The following is a 16233-nucleotide window of genomic DNA, read 5'->3' on the forward strand; positions in this document are numbered from 1 at the left end:
AAAATAAAGCAGCGTTTAGTCAGCAGTTTGGCTGATTTTACTGACACTATGCCTCAATAATAATATAATAATAATCCACTTTATATAGCACCTTTCATACAAGAAATGCAGCTCAAAGTGCTTTACAATAAAGAAATTACATGCACCGAGTGCTTCACATGAAAATAGACATAAAATGAATATAAAACAGGGACAGAATTCCATAATTAATGTAACATAAGATAGAAAATAAACCCACTTAATAATAATAATTTTAAAAAATGAAGAGTGAAAATAGAATACATAGAATGCATAACATAAAATGGAAAATAAAACCCACAGAATGACAATAATAATGAAGTAGAATAAAAATAAAGATAAAAAATAGAATACATAGAATGCATAAAATCAAGTAAAATACATTTTAAAAGAAGCAGCAGTGCATAGTGCGAAGCAATCAATGTTTATATCAATATTTAAGAAAATATCCTTATTCTTGCTTATAATTAATCTACCGTAGGGGCATTACAGTGGGATCGCTCATCTCTTGGCAAAAAAAAAGCGAATGTGTGTCCTAAAATGTCAAACTGTTCCTTTAACATGAACTCAATGAACCCCCCTGTGCAACGCAGCCCCACAGAAAAGTCCTGCAATAAATCCTACATGTGTGAGTCTTTACGGAAATACTTAATGCAAATACAAGCCCTGCATTCACAATTCTACTCAAGGAAAAGTCTGAAAGTGTTATCAACAAATATCAAAAGTAAAAGAAAGTTTATTTGTAGCACCGTTCAGCAACAAGGCAATTCAACAATTAGAGCTAAGACAGGATATAAAATAAACATTTATACAGACAGAATGCTCCCTTTCAGAGAGTTATAAATTTGTTAAAACATTTTACTATTGGATTACTATCACTGATGCATTAATATGTAAGCTACATTTTAAAGTTAAAGCTAATTTAATTATGTAACCCAGTCTGTTTTATCTGTAAGCAGCCTATATATAATATATTTACGTATGTTATGAAATAATAATATGTGAATATCTAAATCTGTCAAATACAGTATATATAGTGGAGTAGAAGTAGAAAATGGAAATACTCATGTAAAGCACCTTACTCCGCTGTTTGTAACCTTCTATTTTTTTGGAGTTGACAGTTACTACAGTATTTTCTGAGGCTGCAATTATTGTTGTTGTTGTATGGGAACGCATTGCATTGAAAGAAATTTCTATTATTTTGTCAAAATATTAGAAATACTGCTTTTTTCTTTTGCACATTTTGTCCATCCATTATTTCCCTGGTTCTTGGAATATGAACCCCTAAGTCCCTTTTCATTACCAAAATGTACTTTTTTTTTATTCATTTGTGCATTTAATGATTTATTTCTGCATTTATTTATTTAGCTTATGTGATTTTCCGTGCTACACAGTGATTCGGCATTTGAACTGAAATAATACTAGTGTCCAACACTGGCGCTGTTTCTCTGTCGTCATCTTGTGGACGGGTGATGAAATTGCAGACGTCATCGTATCAACGTTTTTAGCTACACATCACAATTTATCCTAAGATCATTGCTTAGTGACTCCTTTCTCAATTTAAAAAGCTTAATATTTTTAAAATCACGTTTAAATTAATATTACATAAAGTATGATGTAAAATAAATGTTTAATGTTTAATAAGACAAGCCCAGAAACATTTTTAACTGTCATTAGCAATACATTTATAATTTTTAGTTGCCTGTCAACTGATATACAAGCAACATTAAGAGTCGTGTCATCAGTTTTGAAGTGTTTGAACAAAGTTATTTCAGGATTAAGTAGTTTACACGATAAAAAAAAAGTCTGAAAAACAAAGATTAAAAACGTAGGTTTTGTTGACAATGGCAGTAATGAACTAATAGATTTTTTAACTGGTAAATAATTAAACTTGTATGACATCTGTCGGCAATGGGAGTTCAATAATCATATGGAAATCATTTGCCTGCTGCTGTTGGTACTTTTCCATTAGACACCCCCATGTAAACACACAGACGTTAGGCTAACGGCTGCTAACCTGACGTAAGCTAACATTAGTTGTTTGCTCGGCTAAGGAAGGACGCGTTGTTTTTGACATTAAATGAAATACATGGATAATATATATATTTTAATGACAAATTTTGGGATACAGTTAGACTTTTCTGTTGCTATCTCAAACTGTGGTCATGGGTCAGGGTCACTTGGTTATCTATAGGGGAAGTTACGGTCATGTTACTAGCATCGTTTAGCTTCCTAGTTAGTTAGCGTTAGCAGGAGGTGTTAAGCTAGATACAAGCTTATTTCAGGCGTAGTTGTGACGCCTCACTTTTTTCCCACCCGCTTTCCGTGAAGACCCGCCCTAGTCTGACTCTGATTGGCTAGTACTCATTGTCTTCGCTGGTCAGATTGGTTAGATTTAGTCATAAAGAGTGAGCTGTTTGGGTTACAGTAAGAATATCAAGGTCAGAGCCAATCAAAGGCAGAGTAGGGGCGGGTCTTCGCAGAATGCGGGTGTGGAAAAAATAACGCAGCCGTGACAATGTCTTCCTCTTTCAAAATAAAGGGTTAGAGTTTTATTTGAATGGAGAAAATATGGACATTTTGACTTAATTCTCCTAGTGAATGAATGAATGAATGAATGAATGAATGAATGAATGAATGAATGTTTTTATTAAAGTGTCCTGCCATCTCATGGCCCATCCCTCATGGGATTATAATAGTTACCTTTAACAAGCATCCATGTTTACAGTACAACAGCTTCCAGTTGTGCTGGTCACAAAAAAGGGATCACATTGAATCCACAACACCAGCAGAAAAATGCTTGAAAAATGTCTATCTCTAGTGCACAAAGTTGTATCTTCTGTATTTTCTGTAAGGATTTGGGGCAAACTGGGGGAATTTACGTTCTACAATCAAAAAGTAACACTTGGTGGATCCTTTATAGGCTGATTCCAGTATTTCTTTAGACTTGATATGTCTAAATTTGACTACTTTTAGGCAAAAAAAAGTTAACTGAAAGAATATAATAATGAATATAAAATTTAAAAATGTGAATAATAAAAAGAGAGGGGCCTTGGGCTAAAATCCTGTGCAATGTGGTATTAACACAGCTACAGCTATTGATGTTATTGGTTATTTGTGATCCACATCTTATTCTTTTGTCAGATCTGCAATGCAAATTTTGTAAATGTTATCAATGTGGTGTCTTGTTATTATCATAGACTTAAAAAAAAAGGTTATTACATTGGAAAATTAAAGCTCTTATCCACTCGAGTTTTATTTTTGAAGTATATAGGAAGTGTCTGACTCCCTCACCAGGTAACTTTCGGTAACTTGACTTGTGTTTTTTCTACCAGCTTCCAGCTTTGCCCGATCACTACTCAGCCGAGCATAAGCAGAGAGAAGTCAGCCCGTCGTGTCTCTACCCGAGGCCGGATGGTAAAATCCAACCTCCAGCGGATCCTGAACAGTCATTGCTTTGCTCGCGAGAAAGAGGGAAAACAGCAGTCTTTTACTACCATGGCGGATTTAAGTAGTGGCATTTGTGACATGATTGGGAAGTAAGTAAACGATGAAAAAATACCTAGCCGTCTATGCTATCCGTGGTGTGGGGGAGGGGTGGCTAAGCTAACCTAGCTAGCAGCCGTAATAGCGGAAGTAAAACTGTTTATTCATAATGTGCTGTACTATCAAAGCCTCAGTGGTATGTGGCAGGCCTAGCTGTAAATTATGTACGTGTCATGGGCCTTATCGTGCTGGCCCGAGAGACAATTTGAGCAACATTAGCTAACGTTAGCTACGAACATCGTCGAACTTCTGTTAATCTACGTCACTGTGGGTAACTGCGCCAGCTAGCTACGTTTCAGATTAGCTACAGCTAATGGTGTTGTGGAGAATATTAACAAATAGCTAGTTAAAGGTATTTGAAAACGTAAACTAATTACAGAAAAGGGATTGACCTCTACATTAGGATATCGCGTTAGTGTATTTAAAGACCAAAGCGACTTCCTCGTTGAAGAAAATTATTGTTTACAACAACGTAGACAGAGTTATTTTCTTCAAACGTAACGTAAAATATTACATATTCACGATATTATTGCCGAGAAAGTGTCGTGTTTGACGTTGTACGTACTCTTTACATAATAAATACGCAGTCTATAAAGAGACAGCGTACGTAGCCTCAGCTCACGTAATTAACTGTAACATCTGGTGTCTCCAGTAAGGTAAAGGAGGAAAAAAAATGACAGAATTCGCCAGGTGAGCACATGTTTTCTGGTCACGTTGATCTCGTGAGAGTCAGGTCGATAATTACGCAACTGTCAGTTTACTGCCGCAGGCCTGGTGACGGCAGGACGATGATGCACTGGTGCATGTTTTGATCGCCAGCTCATCTCAAGGACGGAGAAGGGAGAGATTATTCGTGTAATACTGGGTGTTGATTTTCCTGTGGTGCAGTTTAACCGATGAGTGGCCTATTCGTAGATGGTCTACAGGACACGTCATTTGAACAATAAAGGAAAAAGAGAGTGAATGGACTTTGGTGTTGAATATAGAAGATCCTGAACACTTATAACATGTGCCAAGTCACTCAAAATATTGATTTTCAACTCAGCTATGTTAATGGAGTTTCATTCACTCTGTTTTCAGTATTAAAGCGAGAAAAATGAGCTGAACAAAGTACTAAATGACAGTTCTGATAATCAGAGCTGTGTTGTTTTATATTAGAGCTGAAGCAATTAGTGGATTACTTGATCAACAGAAAATAAGCCTCCAATATTTTGGATTAGACCTGCTAGGATTAGTATATTTGTTGATTGACAGAAAGATAATCAGCATCTATTTGATAATCTTTTAAAAAATATATATTTTTATTGGTTTTCAAATTTTTTACACATAAAATAAAGACATAAAAAGTAAAAGAAAACAAAACCTTCAGAATAGTGAAAAAAAACATGAAAAGTTATTTAGATATACACTAATCACAGGGTAAGCAGGGCTGCAACTAATGATCATTTTCATTATCATTTAATCTGACAATTATTCTCTCGATTGATCAATTAGTTATTTGGTCTATGAAAGGTCAGAAAATAGTGAAAAATGTCGATCACTGTTGCCCAATCCCAAGATGCAACCTAAAGTGTCTTTTGTCCCAACCCAACAGTCCACAATGCAAAGATACTCAGTTGCTATCATAGAGGACTAATGAAACTAGAAAATACTACATACTTAATACTACATACTACATATTTAAGAAACAGAATATCAACATGTTTTCATTTAAATTGACTCAACAATGAATTGAACATCAAAATAGTTGGCAATTAATTTTCTGTCGATAGACTAATTGATTAATCATTGAAGCTCTAAGGGTAAGTTAGTCTCCAACAATTTACATTCTACCTGCAAGGATTGATATATTTGTTGATTTACAGAAAGTTAATCTGCAGCTATTTGATAATAAATGACTTTAGTTATATTTTTTAAAGCAAAAATGACAAAAATTCACTAGTCATTGCTATCTGAAACGTGAGGATTTGACTTTTTCTTTATCTGATTAGAAACTGAAGCTCTTTGGAGTTTTGATTGTTGACTTAATAATACAGACTAATTGATTACATCACCATGTACTGTCAGAGATTATAATGGCTTTTTTTTCACTATTTTTAGACATTTTGCTGACAACAATAAATCAAGAAAGTAATCATAATCATATTCCCTCATTAAAGCTTCTCATTTGTGAGAATTTGCAGCTTTTCTTTGTCCTATGACAAAGTAAACAGAATATCTTTAAGGTTGACAGGACCTTTGTTACAGTGTGTACAAAGAACAATGGTCACAAGATACTGTATGTTAGCCTGTTTAGTTTATTTGAAAAGAGCTTTGTGGACATAACAGCTTAACTTGAACTGGTTGTCTCAAGTAACCACACTAAGAATTTGACTTGAAGAATGGGGGTCTGGGTTTGTGCTTGTAGCAGCAAATATTTTTGGTCGGTTGCCTCCCACCGCATCCTGCTGTGTTGGTACACCGCTCTTTTAAAAGTTATGTTAACAGCTCTGTAAACACAATGCGATTGTTTTAGGGAACTGTAAGCAGAAAGTGAAAGATCATCCGGGTCTGGTTGGAGCACGTAGTTAGTAGCTGCAGTATTTATTAAAATTTAACTTTACAGGTTAACTTTACAAGTTATTTTTGGTAGGCAGAGTTTGGATAATCTCGTGTTTTATTGTCAATAAAGATGAACAAAGGAGACATTTTTATTGCCAGAGCACAGATGTTTTTTTTTGAGCTTAAGTTACATTTGCAGGTTCTTTTTGTCCTAAGTGACTCACAATAAGTGCTTTCAACCTGAGTAGGAAAAAGAGGTAAATGTCAGCACAAGTTGGAAACACACACCTCTCAGACAGAGAAGTGAAAGCAAGAACACCGCTACAGTACAAGTGCGTAGGAGGGGTTTTTTTTGTTTTGTTTTAGAAATTAAATATGCAAATACACGGTATCACAGGGTGTTGACATAGTTTGAAAAGGTGTCGGCTCAGTTTACAGCTGATAAACAGTCCAAAACATCACAGTGAGCTGCATGGAAATGTTTGTATTTGGAGTGGTAGTGTACTTTTGAGTGTCCAGAACAATGTTATACTACTGACAGTGTTTGCCAAAAAACACAAGCAAACAATATTACAAAGGATCAATAATTGTCTTGCCTGTGTGGGCTGTGTGACGCAAACATCCTCCATAATTTAGAGCTGCGACGGTTAGTCGAGCTAAAGAAACGTAATCAGCAACTATTTTGATAATCACTTAATCATTCAGGTAATTTTTCTTTAAAGCAACAATGCCAAAGATTTGATGGTTCCAGGTAATTAAATATGAGAATTTGCAGGTTTTACATGATAGTAAATTGAAGATATCTCAGGTTTCGATTGTTTATTGGACAAAAAGACATTTAATAAAACCATCTTGTGCTCTGGGATACTGTGATGGATATTTTGTGCTATTAGATATTAGTTTTCTGATGTTTTATATATGAAACATTGAGAAAATAATTTACAGATTAATTTAGTTTAGTTATAGGAATAACAGCCTGTAGTTTTCACACAATGCAAAGTTGGGTAAAGTCATCATTTTTCTGTGTCGAGTCCCATTACATGTGTTTCTCATGGTAATCATATACAAAATTATATAAAAATAATTATAGAAAATTCCTGAATGTGCATTTTTGACATGTGTACACACAGTAACAGAAGATATGTGCTGAATATCAGAAAAACCTTTCAATAAGTGTGTTGTGGATTGTAATATTTATTGGTCAGAGTTGTAATCATGTCCCCCCCCCCTTCTTCTCCAGCCTGTCCCTGCACTGTAGTAGTACCCGCGGCCCGGGGCCTCTGTGGTGCTCCTGATGCCCCTCTCCCACCCCTGAAGATCCCAGGTGGGCGAGGGAATGGCACACGGGATCACACTCCTTCAGCTCGGCCAATCTACTCAGTAAGTCTGAAAGCAAACACTCATTTCAAATTTAGCGAGAGGAGGAGCTGCGATACAGAAACAAGCGTGTGCTGAACAAACATGTTAAGAATAGGAACTTCTCTTGTTTCACTACAACCATTTCCTGTCATGTGATCTGGTGTTTGTTTGCAAAGCAGAGGAAGGCACACCAGGGTTTTACCTGAGCCAGTTATCTACGCTCAGCAGTCAAACATCCAAAATTTTTTCTCTTCGGATTTCAGGTCATTTTACAGGCTCAGTTGCAGGATGTTGTGGCTACATTTCCATCCTAGTTAGAGAGAAACGTAATATTTTCAAGACACTTGATACATTAAACTTCCTTTGCTGTTTTCCGATGCATTATTTATATTCATTTTCCAGGACCGAAAGTTGACTGTAACGGAGGAGCCAGCAGGTAATGGTCGCCCCGGGATACTCCACTTCCAAAGTCGTCCCACTGTTACCAAGACGATACAGTGGGATGCTGTCCTAAGCAGCAGCGCTCTCTACGTGGAGATACCTCTTGACCCGCTTCCTGAAGGCAGCAAGGAGAGGTGAGGCCAGATTAGAGGGAATGAGTGAAAACATTATGAAAATGTTGGCATAGAAAATGTTTTTGTAAAAGATGATAAGACCCTGGCAGGCAGCAGGCCTTGATTCCCTGTTAATCTCAATTTTAGCCTGATTTTTAGTGTCTCAGGCTGGCACATTTCAAAGCATCTGAAGAGAAGCCAACACAGAGGCTTTTAAAATAATCCGTAAAAACACATCCCATGTTTGTCGGATATATATATATATATATAAGTGTGTGTGTGTGTGTGTGTATATATATATATATATGCATGAGATTCAGGCAACATGTTTGTGCCTGCATGTTAAGAGGTTGTTTTCCATTTTCTAACCTAAACTGCCCCTCTGTTCTCCCTCCAGTTTTGCGGCTCTCCTGGAGTATGCTGAAGAACATCTGAAAGTCGTTAGCGTGTTTGTCTGCTTTTACAAGAACAGAGACGATCGTGGTATGTGCTAACAACCCCGTTTTTTCCCAGCGCACATTCAGCATATTCACACGACTTTTTTGATAACATGATTATTTAGCTTTCTGTTTTCTGACTCTCGAACGTCTACCTTCTTCTTTCAGCTAAACTGGTGCGTACATTCAGTTTCCTGGGCTTTGAGATTGTGAAACCGGGCCATGCCCTCGTCCCACCTCGACCCGACGTTCTCTTCATGGCCTACAATTTCGACAGGGACTCCTCGGACGAGGAGTAGCCCTCTGGACAGCCTCTCCGCCCCGCTTTTACCCCCCTCCCTCCCCTCCCTTCCCTTTTCTTCCCATTGTGTGTTCGTCCATCTCGTCCCAGCTTTCTCATACACCACCGTCTTCGTTATATCCTTGGCGGTAGCTCTCTGTATGCAAGTATTCACCTCCCCGTGCTTTTTGTGTCGAAGGGAATACTTAAGATGTGCATCTGATTTCCACCGTCTGTTTGTGTGTTTTTGTTATTACTGTTATCATTGACGATTAATTGGTGTTGTCACCTTAAAAGGAGGGAACCTTTTTGTTTTTGTTTTTTTTTTTTTGGACTTACAATCATATTGCAGTTGTTATAGTTATAAGTTCAGTTTAATTTCCATATGTTGCGAAGTTTTGTTTATTTCCTTTTTAATGATAGATTAAGGTGGAGGATTCTTCTTTTTCTTGAATGTACAACAAAAAAGGTCATCAGGTTTACACTCGGGTACTCCAGCTTTCTTTTGATTGGCTAAATATGACTTAAAATTTGTCTCTGAATTGAATTACAAATACATTTCAGCGGGACCAGTTATTTTTTTTAGCACTAACATCCCTCTTAAAAGTATTATGATTCTTTTTGAAATAAGCGACAGCCCCAATAATTGGTACTCAATAGCTACGTAGTGAATCCATTTAGAGGTGGAGAGAAAAAGGTGAACGCTGTTGCATGTGTCTGATGTAGGCGCTTCAGTTTCAAGTGAGAAATCCTGTGATGAGTGTTTTTGGTACAAAGCGAAAGGAAAGTGAATAATCCAAAGTGCTTTTGCTTCTTTCTGCAATTTATATCTGACTATATTGTAGTTTTGGAGATTGGAGAAAAAAAATGCTGTGATGTTATGATTGGATTTTTTTTTTTTTTTTGGATTAGCATTCCTTTAACTTTTTTTTTTCATGATAGTATTGAGTTTGTTGTTCACCTACATAGTGGTACCGTTGTGCTTCTGTGATAATAAAACAAAAAAACAATCCTTTGTCTACTATCTGATGATTTCTTTCTTTTATTTCTTTTTTTTTTTTAAATTAAATATCCTAAACTATGAATTGACAGTTTTCCAGCGTGAAGCCTGAGTTTTTCTACCTGACGTAATCACTGGAGATGCATCAAATTTATACGTAATCAGGGATTTTATTAATGATTTCATTTTAATCATAAGCTTCCTTTTAGCTAACAAAGTACAACGCACACCAAGTCACACTCGACACCCCCTTGAGCTTCTAGTGATAATAATAACTATAACTTGTATCCAACATAAGGGAAGAAAATCAGGTCAGTTACAAAAGAGCAGCAGGGCAAACATCCAGAGCCTGTCATGTGTCTTCATACCACCAGGAGGCTCCACAGGAAACTAAACATGAGCGTCCAACAGCTGATGTTAAGGTTTCATCTGCTGTAACCATCAGTGTAAGATGTGTACTTATACAAACAAATGTTACTTAATCCTCTTTTGAAGCTTTTTCGCATCTATAACCGTGTATATAAGTGCACTGGTATCTCTATTAGCTGCACATATTGATAATGCATTGATCATTTTAGAGTCCTGCAGGTGACACATCACACTTCATTAAGCTGATGATCAGACCTGAGTGTGTTTGCATGTACAGACTGTGTTGAATTGGTATTGTACTCACTCACCTGCTTTTTAAAAAGGCTTTGATTATATTATGTTATCCTTCAGTTCAATTTTCCCAGTTTTATCTGCTTTATTTGTTCATATCATTGTCAGGTATTTTATTCTATTTCATTTTCTGTACCATTATTTGCTTAATTTTATTTAATTGTAGTTTTGAAGCGCTTAAATTTTGAGTTTCACCATGTAAAACACATTGTAACTGTGTTTTACTGTATAAAGTCTGTTATACAGCAGTCTGGTGACCTTATGTAACCTCTAACGTGGCTCTGCCTACCTTCAACCTGAGCAGAGATGTAATCAGGAGGAATAACTCAGCACACCTGAGCAGGTATTTCAGTGACATCTGGTGCTCTTAACTGGGTAAAATCGATTAAATTTGTCTGTTGGTGTCTAATTAAAATAGATTGAGATGATAAATTGTCATCGTTAAAGGCAAAATATGAGATTACGTTCTTGTTTGATATCAAAGCAGCAGCTCATATTCTTACTGATACCTTACTTCTTGTATTATGTTAAAACTGTAGGACAAAAAATATCATTTGAAAGGTTTTCAATATTCAGCAGGCAGCACCAATAATTTACTCAGAAACCATCATATGTGGTATATACAAATACTGTAGTCAGCTGTAGGTCTGCCTCATTTTAAATGTTATTTTAGTTACTTACCGGCTGACAGTAGTGATTAAGTGTTCATTTGAAGCCCTAAAGATTTAAAAATCCACCTCCTCTTCTTTATGATAAAGAAAACACTGCCTGTTCTGATTTTACTGTGCAAGGCACAAAGGAAAAAGAGAGAACAACTTGTGTATTTCTAAAAAATAAAAAGTCTTAAAAGATGTGTTTTCCTTCTACCACATAAAAGCTGATGATAAACTGGTTTAATGTAAGAACTGTGATTAACACCACTGCACTATACTATATGTGTCACTATAATCTGACTTCACACTTTACACTGATCTCAAAAGTCACTGTGAAATGTGTAAAACACATAAAAAAAAAAAAAGAAAACAGTTTTCTGGAATCCAAATATTTATTAGGTACATATCAAGTATTATTATGACATGTATAAAATTTCAGATCACAATATGAAGCAATGAAACTCCTCAGACTGGCGTATGCTGCAAATGTTTGAGGTCGCCACATAAAAATGACTAATGATTAAAATGGAAGAGAAGCAACTAAAAACGATAGAAAAATGGCGCACGGACATAGATAATAGTAAGCATTCTAGGAAAATCAAATGTGACTTTTTCAAACATTTTTCTTCAAGAGTGCAATAAAAAAAAACAACAACACAGCACTGAAGCCAAGCGTCCACAAGACGTCTAAAAATTTGTTAGTACTGTAGGTTTCACGGAGGGAAGAAGACAGCGGAAGGAGAGAAAGAGAAAGAGAGAGAGAGAGAGAGAGAGAGAAAAGGGAGCAAAGGTCACAGCAGAGAAAGAAAGGAGGGTTATTAACTTGCCAGTCAACGCGGGGGGAAGAAAATAATCTTTGAACAAGATTGAGCAACAGCGGAAGTAATGCACATCACAGTTAGCTTTTAAAGACCATTTGTACTTGCATGTTGTTGATTTCAAAAAAAAAAAAAAAAAAAAAAAAAAGAAAGAAAGAAAAAAAAAAAAATCCTGAATGATTGAACAGAAACAAGGACGTCACCACAAACAAACAAACAGCCCGCCAATGAAAGGGGAGGAAGTGTTGGGTGAGACACACAGCTTCATCTCTGATCTGAAGAGTTTCCACGTTTAGTTCTCTAAGCTGTCGTCGTCGTCTACAGCTTTAAACAAAACATGGCTTTACCTTGTTACAGTATAACGATGTTGATGAACAGGGGCTACATTTTTCCCGCAAAAAAACCCAACTCCTGTGTTAAAACTACTTTGAATACTTTAATCTGAACTTCTCGTGAGTGTGTCAGCTCTCCAGGTGACCTCTGTCCAGATCTCAGATCAGTGCACCGGCTCTGCTTGCGCGACTAATGTTATCTCCGCGGGACGTTGTTGTTTGAGTTCCTATCAGACCTGCCAACCCTTGACATTTTAAAGTACCATATCAGCACTGGAAAAGATGCCAATCTGCGTCAGCTGCTCACAATAGAAAAAAAACAACATTTTTAACTCTGAGGGGGGGGATGGACTTGCTTGGATTGTCAACACAATATTTGATCGTAGTAGAAGATGATGTGTCAGGTCACACAGATAAAAATAGTAACCGAGAACTGAACATGCGTGGGTGCAGTGTAATAATAAGGCCATGCATCTTTCTGTGCAGTCGTCACATGACTGTTACCATGTGGCACTATGCAGCTAAAAAAAAAATAATAATCAAAAAGGTTTAAAATGATCAAACTAATTGGGGAATAATGTCCTACAAAAGGGCAAAAAGGAGAGATAAAAAGGACATGTAGGCATATACTGTAAGATTATAACTGTCATTGGTCTTCCTGGTATGAAAACAACGTAATGATTTATGTAAAGCTTATGTAAGTGTGTTTCAAAGATATGAAAGGGGCAGTTCTTTACTGGTATTGCTGAATCCACTGGATGGTAACATATAAGAAGAGCAATAAATACAAAAACATGTCTTTTTCAGGATTGTATCCAAATAAAAGTAGCTTAAAGAATAGTTAAGAAACAGTCGAAAGACGTTGTGGGTCTTTTGGTCCAAATTTATGTTCATTTTTTGTTCACAGCTGCCACTTAACACTGTATTTTTGGCCATAGACCGTAGTGTGTTTGAGTCTGATAATCTGGTGAAACCGATGAATGTTTCTGTTTTGTATTTTGACAGACTTTGCTGTCTCATGTCTCTTTCTGCGCCAAGAAACCAAACAGTTTATGTATTTACATATTCAGCACAGGCAATAATCTAATACTCTATCAGTAACTTCCAAAAAATGTTTTTTCAGCTTGATAAGTGTTCTTTTCCTGTTAAGTCTACTCTTGTATTCCCGGCATCTCTCTCTCTCTCCTTAATATACACACAGTGTGTGTATGTAATGATGAAATCAGGGGAAGTTGCTGACACTGATCATCTAATGATCTACTATTGGCTAACAAGGGCTTGAACATTAAATGATTAACTCAGGCCCAGTGTTGAAGTTGTAGGGACATAATTCAATCTTTACCTTGCATATACATGCATTTTACCAACTCTATATTCACAGTTATGTTATATTTTATGTGTTATCATGCAAGTGTAATTAAACATACTACCTGTTGAAATATTCCGTACTGTAATGTAAATGTGTTATGTCCTTATGCACCAATGAATTCTCACATATGCACTGTTGAAAACCCCCCTCGCAATATTCAAAAGCTCTCACTTGTGGCATGTAGGACTGAGTATTGTTTACATTTTTCAGTACTAGTGTCAATATGACACCTGGACCTTTTTTTTTTTTTTTTCTACAAAACCGTTTTTTTTCCCCCTTCGTTTAACAAAATCAGTTCTCAAATGTTTATCGTCGCCTAAACACAAGCAGCCATAGAGAACTTTGCCGAACTAAAAATAGTATAAAATTCAGATTTTTAAACCAGTAAATTTCTGATTCAAAGAATAAGTTAACAACTTATCTGACCGGGCATTGGATGCCAACTTTCGGTACAGTTAGTGACTGTCAGTGCTACAAATGCACTCTTATCCATCTCCTGTCTTCTTGTCCTACAGAGTCAGTATGTTTGGCTTATATACTGTATATTGATGTGGTGTCCCTGAGCCTCTGATGGTGTGCATCATCATGTTCATCAGGAAGCTTTGTCAAGGACTGAAAATCAGCAGCCTTTTGCATTCATAGCAAACTGAGACGGATGTAACTCCGATTCACGGATGTAATGCGATGACAAATAACTCACAGGGTCATGGCTGTGCAATCCTAACAATGAAGGAGAAGCAGATAACTCAGAAGGTTATACTGAATCTAACAGAAGGAACAATAGCAGATGAATATCCGCTGAGCACGATATATGCTAACCATCTTTGTGTGAAGTACTGCTTGATTTCGGTTGCTTGGTAACACCATGTACGACCACAGTGTGCCCTTCCAAGCGTCATTGAAGAGTGGATGCAAGCAGCGCGCCATCGTGCTGTTCAAGCGTTTCAGGGTGCAGCACATAACTCTTTCACTTTCATTACATCATTACCAGTATTTCTCTGCTAGTCCATGAAATCTGACTGACAAAGTGGAAACCACGAATGAGAGGTTACACATATGAACATTAATAATGTTTCACAAATCATTTCAATAATGTTAGACGTTTCCACAGCGCTTATGAGACAGATTCACTGGTGCGTGCATGTTTATCTTGTACTTTTTTTTTTTTTTTTTTATAGCTGCTTAGAAGTGGAAACAAAAAGTGCCCTTTTTTCCAAATTTGGTAAGATCCTGTTTGATACTTCACAAGTATACATTGCATTTTATTCTTAGTCGTGACTCCTCTACTTTTTTAAAGCAGATTCCTGAAGATTTTTTTTTTTTTACCCCTGCCCTGCCTCATGTCTTTGGTATGTTTATGAGGTTCAAAATGCCTTTTTTTTATTTAAACTCCACATAAAATCTAAGGAGAGAGTTGTGCCTGTTGATGACTGTTGCATTCGCTAGGTATGTGCGGTTGCTGCTCTGTTGGGGCCAGAAATCTCCTGACACTCCAAACAAACCGGACACAGCTGCCAATTTATGTTAAGTTACCACCGGCGAGACATTTGCTATTCTCATTAGCTCGAGGCATGGCAATGGCATTATCCCAAGTGACATGAGCAGCTAGCAGGATGCTACCAGGTGCTCCTGGTTAAAACTATAAAACAAGTCTGCTGCACATGTCATTGATAAAGTGCTTCAAAGGCATAAACAGTGTGTGCTTCTCTTCATATATAAATGTGACTTTCTTAATTTTACTTTAACAAGTCTGCGGGCGTCTCACGTGATCTGCTTGCTCCAATTGTGCGGGACGTTGTCTCCTCTATGTGTCATTAGTAACCTTGTGAAATTGCCAGTCCTGCTGAGCCTAAATTGCTGTATTAACCTAGCACCGTTTTTCAAACACTGAACATATATAAAGCAGTTCAGCTGAGTTTTTTTTTTTGGTGTAAAACTGTACACATGGTACACAAAATGCTTACAGGTTGGCAGGAATCTAATGGCTGATTTCATGATATGACCAGAAGGGACATCTGGACTGTACTGTGTCAATTTTATGGAACCAGTGGTCAACAAGGTGGGGGTGGGGGGTGGGGGGGGGCAAATTAAAAAATTAGTTAATATCTTGAGATTGCTTGTGGGCGTATGAGTCAAGGCTCCTTATGTGTGTCTTTTTGTGCGTTTGTGGGGAAGGTAAAAAAAAAACAAACAAAAAAACAAACGTCCTTATTTGAATTTCAGGCTGGTGACGTTAATGGAGACAGTCCAAGTTCAACAGATGAGGTCAGTTCCTACTGAGGTTGTTTGTGTATGAATGATTGTATACATAAATGGCTGTATATGCAATATACATTTGCCCGTGGGTAAGTACAGTATGTGTGCGTGATGCGTTTTAAAGTGGAGCTCTAGGTACTTGACGGTATACGTGGGTGCACAGAATGGATGCTTATGTGCGTGTATGTATTCTACGTAGAAATGGGATTTTTTTTTTCGACCTCATCGGCCCTTGCTGTAGCCGGGAAAGAACTGGTCGAGCAGCATCTGAAGCGTCTTGTTTTGGGTCATGATGTAGTCTTTGCCCAGGTCGTGACGGCAGGCGGGGCAGGTGTACACCTTCGCTCGGAATGACCGCTGGAGACAGGTCTGAGGAGGAGGGGAGCGGCAGGAGAAATTCAGACACAGAT

At 37.1% G+C, this 16233-nt stretch overlaps 2 protein-coding genes across 3 annotated transcripts in view; one reads left to right on the forward strand and one right to left on the reverse strand.

Moving 5' to 3' along the window:
* Positions 1-3355: 3355 nt before the first annotated feature.
* On the forward strand, positions 3356-9747 carry oaz1b (ornithine decarboxylase antizyme 1b). The gene is given in 6 exon segments (XM_067573985.1): positions 3356-3557; positions 7346-7397; positions 7399-7485; positions 7867-8039; positions 8416-8501; positions 8624-9747. Coding segments are annotated over 6 exon segments (654 nt in total). The 5' UTR covers positions 3356-3432; the 3' UTR covers positions 8755-9747.
* A 2230-nt stretch (positions 9748-11977) lies between these two features.
* LOC137170312 (E3 ubiquitin-protein ligase UHRF2-like) overlaps positions 11978-16233 on the reverse strand; it is a 32804-nt gene continuing 28548 nt past the window's right edge. For both annotated transcript variants that reach the window (XM_067573577.1, XM_067573578.1), the window contains exon 16: positions 11978-16192. In XM_067573577.1, coding sequence (XP_067429678.1) covers positions 16046-16192 — 147 coding nt within the window. In that variant the 3' untranslated portion in view covers positions 11978-16045. The remainder of the gene's footprint in view (positions 16193-16233) is intronic.

Source organism: Thunnus thynnus, chromosome 19 (genome assembly GCF_963924715.1).
Source record: "Thunnus thynnus chromosome 19, fThuThy2.1, whole genome shotgun sequence".
Classification (NCBI taxonomy): domain Eukaryota; kingdom Metazoa; phylum Chordata; class Actinopteri; order Scombriformes; family Scombridae; genus Thunnus; species Thunnus thynnus.